The following is a 6677-nucleotide window of genomic DNA, read 5'->3' as shown; positions in this document are numbered from 1 at the left end:
ACTCTGTCTCTGGTGAATCCTCTCACCCTCCGCATCTCTGGCCTGTACCCCAGTTCTATATGAATAAATAAATAAATCTTTAAAAAAAAATCCTTGTGAAGTAGAGATTGTGGAGGAGCAGTAGTAGAAACTAGAAAATGATTTTATGAAACTGTCACAGTAGATCTGATTGTGGACAGAGATGAGACAGTACTGGAAGGGGGCCAATTTGACACACTCATTACTCATAGTTCCTACTCCGTTCTCCCTTCGACAGAATTAACAGCATCAATGGCCTTCCTTTGGCAGGCCCATCCCTGCAGGTCAGCAGGGAGCCAAAGCAGGTTCTTATACACCCCAGCAGCAGGCTCAGATGATTATGACAGAAAACCCCCTCCCTACACCTGGATTAACTACAGAGACAAACAGAACCAGGAAACTGGAGATTGTTCAGTTTCCCACTGCCAAAGGCCAATATTTGGTAAGGCCATAAAATTAAAATTACTGACAGATAAGCTTATTTCATTTAGTGCCTAAAAGCCATCTGTGCTTCTGAGAGAAGTTGGGTAGTGTCTGAAGATTAACTGGTGGGCTCCTTGTGGCATCCTGCTTGAGGCCGCCCACTGACCCTATCGTATGAGCCCTTAGGGAGGGCCAGCATGGACACCTATTGGATTGGTAGGTTTTACAGGGGGAGAGAACATATTCCTTTCATGTGGAGACCAAGGGAGACTTGAGTCTCCTTCTATTTTAAGTATTTACTTATTTTGTAGAAGAACTGGGGTATAGGCCAGAGCTGGGGGGGAGAGGGGGAATGAGAGGATTTACCAGACACAAAGTGGGGAGCAGAATAGGTGGAGCTACTGAAATACATTGCTGAGGGGAGCAGTGGGTGAGACAGGAGAGGTCTGCTGCACTATGTGGGTTAGCTACCTGGCCGGGGTTAGAACTCATGTTGACAGTAGCTTGACAGCACTGAGACTTTAATCCCTGTACCACCAGGGAGGCCTGGGGCTCCTTTTAAAGTCAATTCTAACACTAAAGGCATCTTCACATAGGAGCCAAGGTCTGAGAACTTATGAAGGGCCCTTAGTAAAACTGGGGATAATTATTGGTACCTGTTTCTACTACTAAATCTCTTTATACCCAAGATAAAAGTTTCAGGAGAGAGAATAACTAAGCTATTAGAAGATAAAAATACTGCATTTCTCACATCAAGCAATTCTGTGATATCAGTTGGATATGCAAAAATTTAACTCAATTCTGACACTATTTACCTGGATATAGCACCAAATTCACAGGTTAAAGGCTCAAGCTCACAGAAATAATCCACCAACCCACTTCAGACTTGAGAACCAGAACCAGCTCTAAATTTTCCTTAGATGCCGAATGAAGCCCCAGGTTGTTACCTGTGCTTCTGATGGGCGAGCTGTAAATTGGAGGTCACTACCACCCCTCCCTCGAATTTGATTAATTTGTTAGAGCTGCTCACAGATCTCAGGAAAACAGTTTACTTAACTGTTCATTAGCTTATTATAAAAGGATACAATAAAGGAGAGAGATGAGCATCCAGATGGAAGAGATGTGGGGGGGCAGGCCTGTGAAGGTGCATGGAGCTTCCAGGTCTTTCCTGCCTGCTGTTCCCCCAGCATGGCCATGTGCTCACCAAGAAGCTCCAAACCCCACACTTTGAGGACTTTTAGGGGACTTCATTGATCTCCACTAACTCCACTGGCAGCCCCTCTGAAGGACAGGGAATCTTTCAGGCAACCAGGCCCCATCTGGAGCCCAACAGAAGACCCCTCATCAGAACATAAGATGCTCCTATCAACTAGGAAATCCCAAAGGAATTACTAACTCTGTATGAGGAACCAGGATTAAAGTCCAAATACTGTTGATAGAACATAATATGAGTGCAGAGCTTTTTATGATTTAGGATACTAAAGTGCTTTAGGAGCCAAGAACTGTGTGTGTGTGCATGTGTATAATTATGTATATATATAGATATATATGATTTTATTTCTTTTTTTATCATCTCCTATAGCCTTGAACCAGCTCTAAATGTTCCTTAGAGTAGTGGGGATGAAAAACACATTCCCCAAATCCAAGCAGTACAGGCTTTCCTTTAAAATTAATAGCCAACAGGCCCTCCCTGGTGGCGCAGCGGGTTAAAGCACAGTACTAAGAAGCTAAAGCCACTTCCGCATGAGTTCGATTCCTGCCTGCCCTGGAGGTGACCACATGGCAGCAGACCTCTCCTGACCCACCCCCACTGTTCCCCTCAGCCGTGTGCTTCATTGATCTGCCTGTTCTGCACCCCACTCTGTCTCTGGTGAATCCTCTCACCCACCATACCTATGGCCTATGCCCTAGTTCTGTAAACATAAATAAATAAATCTTAAAAAAAAAAACAGATGAAGTCGCTGCACTTACGCAGTAGTAGTCTGCATGTCATGCCAGCTCTTGCTGAAGTTCTGTTTTAATTCATTCATCAGGTTCATGCCGAGTTTTTGTTTTATCTCCACCAAATGCCTTTCTTTTGCTGATAAAACTTGTCTTAATGTTGTGATTTCTTCTTCAAGCTACAGATAGGAAAATAAAGAATGGGGTGAAGTGTTAGGGCAGCTGAAACATACACATGCAAAATAATGGCTACCCAGCCCAGGCTCTGCTCTTCAACAGGTTGCTGCAGCAGTCCAGACTGACAATCTAGTATTTAAAAATTGAAATAGGTGTTTCAGTCTCAATGACTGCAAAAGGTATTAGTGCTCCTTCCAGAAATTCACATGTATAGCAAAAAACAAACAAAATAAAAATCAGATATAACCTACTAGGAAACAGCCATTGTTTAATTTTTTGGTCTCTTCCAAATGTTTTCCTATTATTGATTTTGAACCAAAATATTGCTCTGTACTCTATTTTATAAACAACTTCTTTCCAAACACTACTAGTCAGTGTTCAGTTTTTCCCAACCACACAGTGGCATGGATAGGGCAGACGTTGTTTATCCAACTTAGTGCCTCAGGAAGGAAACAAGGGAGTAGTAGATGTACATGAGGGAGAGATATGCGTTGCCTTTTCTTTTCAACAATTTTATTAATGTGTAATTAACATACATAAATTACACACATTTTAAGTGTTCACCACAACCAAGATAGTCACATATCCTTCATCTCCAAAAGTTTCTAGTTCTTTCTTTCTTTTATATTTATTTATATATACAGAATTAGGGTACAGGCCAGAGGTGCAGGGGCAGTGAGAGGATTCACCAGAGACAGAGTGGGGAGCAGAACAGGCAGATGGACAAAGTACCCTGCTGAGGGAAGCAACAGGCGGGTCGGGTCAGGAGAGGTCTGCCACGCCATGTGGTCACCTCCGGGACACGTGGGGATCAAACTCATGCTGAAGTGGCTTTAGCTTCTCAGTGCTCAGTCCTCCTCCTTCTTCATCCCCTCTCAGAGAGTCACTGGTCTTTCACTAATTCAGCTTTATAGAATTTTATATGAACAGAAGCACATGGTTTATACTTGCTTGGCTTTTCTCACCATGGTATCAATATATCGTAGTTATATGTTCATGTGTTGAAGAACATTTGGATTTGGCTGATACAAATAAAGCTGCTATGAACATTCACGTACAAGGCTTTGTATGATATATTTCCCGTTTGCCCCATGCTTCAGCAAAACAAATTTCCTAAGCATTGTAGAATTGGTCTTACAAAAATAATTCTAATAAGGAGTTACAGAGATTTTAGATAATATTGCTATACAGACTGGGAAATTAAATTATGATCTCCACAAAGTCTTCAATACTCATGGGTTGTCATATTCTATACTGTAGTGCTCTGATAATATTGCTTAAACTTACATCTTTGTTTTCTGAAAGATGTAAATACTTGTAAATTTTCTTTGTGAAGCCAGAAATGAATCATAGCCATCCCTTAGTGTCCCACTTGTATGGGTGTAATAAAAAGCCTCTATTTTACTGGATTTTTATTTAGTGGAACATCTATGTCTCATTTGCATTCAGTGTGTCACTCTACCTCTGACTACAAGCTGCACCTCGCATCCCGTCAATCATCTTGCAAATGTGCTCCTTGGGTCACCAGAGACATAGCTGCTAGAAAAACACCTCAAGAAAGACATCTAATTTTATAAAGATTTGTTGTTGTTTTTTTTTTACTAGAGCAAGGAAGATTTTACCTCACTGGTGAACAGCAAGGAATAATGTTATTAACCTTCATAAACACAAATAATGACTTTTAAAAAGGCAGAAATGCTATATCAGATGCAAGTGGAATACTATAGCAGAAAAAAATGAAACCTTGAGATTTTCAGTATCAGTAAAATGTTCTAGAAATTGAACATTATCCATTTTTTATATGCATGGAAATCTTACTAAAATCTTTCTTAAATGGATCACACATTCCACAAACATGTTACAATCAATTGAACCTGGTTCAATTATATACCACTCCTAGGTATATTCCCCAAAGAGTTGAGAATAGCTATTCAAACAAATTCACACATACATGTGATTGTAAATGCAATGCTCACAATAGCTAAAAGGTAAAATAACCCAAATCCATCAGATGAATGAATTTAAAAAAACAGTGTATACATAAAAGGAAATATAATTCAACCACCAAAAGAAGAACCTCACAAACATTCAGCTCAGTGAAAAAAGCCAGATACATTGTATGATAGGCTGATGCAAAATAGTCTGGAGAGAAGAATTGGGAAACAATGGCTTATTGGGTATAGGGTTTCTTTTGGGGGTGATGAAGATAATATAGAGCTAGAGAGAGGTGGTGGTTATATAAAGTGGCAAGAGTGCTAGTTCCCACTGAATTAATCACTTTAAAAAAATAGTTAAATTTGTGTTCTATTAATGTACCACAATAAGAAATGCAGAAAATATATAAATCAATCTAAATTAGCTACTGAATTAGTTTCATATGAAATTTATGGTAGACTTGAAAATTTACTTTTCTACTCTATCTGCTAATATTACATGAAATATCTATCTAAAACCCCCCAAAATAAACACTTTCCTAAGCCACTAATCATCTGTGTGATGCTCAGAATAAGCACATTAGGCCTCTTGCACATACTGCTTCATGAGCCTTATTGCTTCATGAGCCTTATTCTAACTACTTCTATCTGGCTAGGAGATCAGAAGTGCTAAGATTAAAATGTAGGTACAATCTGGAAGTGCGCAAAGGTTAATTTCACATGTGACGACTTGACTGGGTCATGGGGTGTCTAGATATTTGGTTCCATATTATCCTGGCTGTGTGTGTAAGGGTGTTTTTCATGAGATTGACACTGGAATTGGAAGAGTGAAAAAAAACAGGTTGTGCTCTCTTTATGGGGCCTCTTCTAAACAGCTGAAGGATTAAAAAGGCCAACTAAGAAAGAACTTTTCTTGTGTGACTGCATTTGAGCAATGTTTTTCTTGCCTTTGGATTCAAACAGGATATCTGCTCTCCTAGGTATCAAGCCCAGTAGTCTTCAGACTGGAGTTATATTCTCATTTCCCCTGGAGTTCCAGCTTCAGTTTACTGTACATCACGAGGCTTGTCGGCCTCTATAGTCACACTAGCTAATTTCTTATAATAAATCTTTTTCTATATTCGATTTACCTTGCTCTACATAAACACACACACAGAGACAAACATGCACACACACATATGAACACACATCCTCTTGGTTGTTTTGCTCTGGACAACTGGACAGCCCTGGCTAATACAAAGGGTCACTGAAGTTGGGCAGTAGTAGCTATGAACACTTTAGTTGTTCCCTACCCCGTCCAGAAAGAATGAAGGTCCTGAAGGACAGAGCTGGGAGAGAACGGTCAGTGCCTAAGGCAATTCTTTGTAAGTCTTACGAGATGGGTAGTCTTAAGGGCACTGTGTGTTCTTCTTGGGGAATCACACACCAAAGGAAGGGAGGAGGGACAAAAGGGAGACTGAGGGCCAGAAAAAGGCCGGGCACACTTGATAATGTTGTCTGGTTTTTTCCCTACTCTTATAAATGCCTATTTTTCTTAAGTCATTTTATCTAGGGGACATTGGCAATATTAGATTATTATATAACCACACATTTGTAGTTAATGCCAATACTCATCTGTTTCAAAAACCAAATCATATTATGGAAATCTAAGCATAAAAGACAGCTCAGTGAAATGCTAATAGCACAGAAATACTGAGCAAGTTTATTTAAAAAGAGAAAGTGTGGGTGGGGGGCTAACTTCACAGATAAATATAGAATGACCTAAGAAAAGGCCTTCTCTGGTGGCACAATGGGTTAGAGCACAGCATTGCAAGCTAGTTTGATCCTAGTCCCGGAGGTGACCCGTACGGCGCTGCAGACTGCTCCTGTCTCGCCCGCTGCTCCCCTCAGCAGTGTACTTCATTGATCTGCCTGTTCTGCTCCCAGCTCTGTCTCTGAATCCTCTCACTGCCCCTGCACCTCTGGCCTGTACCCCAGTTCTGTATGAATAACATAATTTTTTTTTAAACATAATTTTTTTTTAAAGATATCAGAAAGAGCTGGTAATAAAACTAATTAAAACAAATACCTGAAACAAAATGATCTTTTTTTACATATCAATAAGGCTTATATATATATATATTATATAGATATATAATAAGTCATATTGCCTCCTATACTGTTTAAAAAGGCCTAATAAAATTT

At 39.9% G+C, this 6677-nt stretch overlaps 1 protein-coding gene across 5 annotated transcripts in view; it reads right to left on the bottom strand.

Moving 5' to 3' along the window:
• TPD52L1 (tumor protein D52-like 1) overlaps positions 1 to 6677 on the bottom strand; it is an 84223-nt gene that overhangs the window by 22623 nt on the left and 54923 nt on the right. For all 5 annotated transcript variants that reach the window (XM_012720811.1, XM_012720862.1, XM_004673827.2 and 2 more), the window contains exon 3: positions 2413 to 2561. In XM_012720811.1, coding sequence (XP_012576265.1) covers positions 2413 to 2561 — 149 coding nt within the window. The remainder of the gene's footprint in view (positions 1 to 2412; positions 2562 to 6677) is intronic.

This window comes from Condylura cristata, unplaced genomic scaffold (assembly GCF_000260355.1).
Source record: "Condylura cristata isolate star-nosed mole 26May11 unplaced genomic scaffold, ConCri1.0 scaffold00001, whole genome shotgun sequence".
Lineage (NCBI taxonomy): Eukaryota > Metazoa > Chordata > Mammalia > Eulipotyphla > Talpidae > Condylura > Condylura cristata.
Note: the sequence above shows the minus strand (reverse complement) of the source record. Positions and strands in the feature narration are given on the sequence as shown.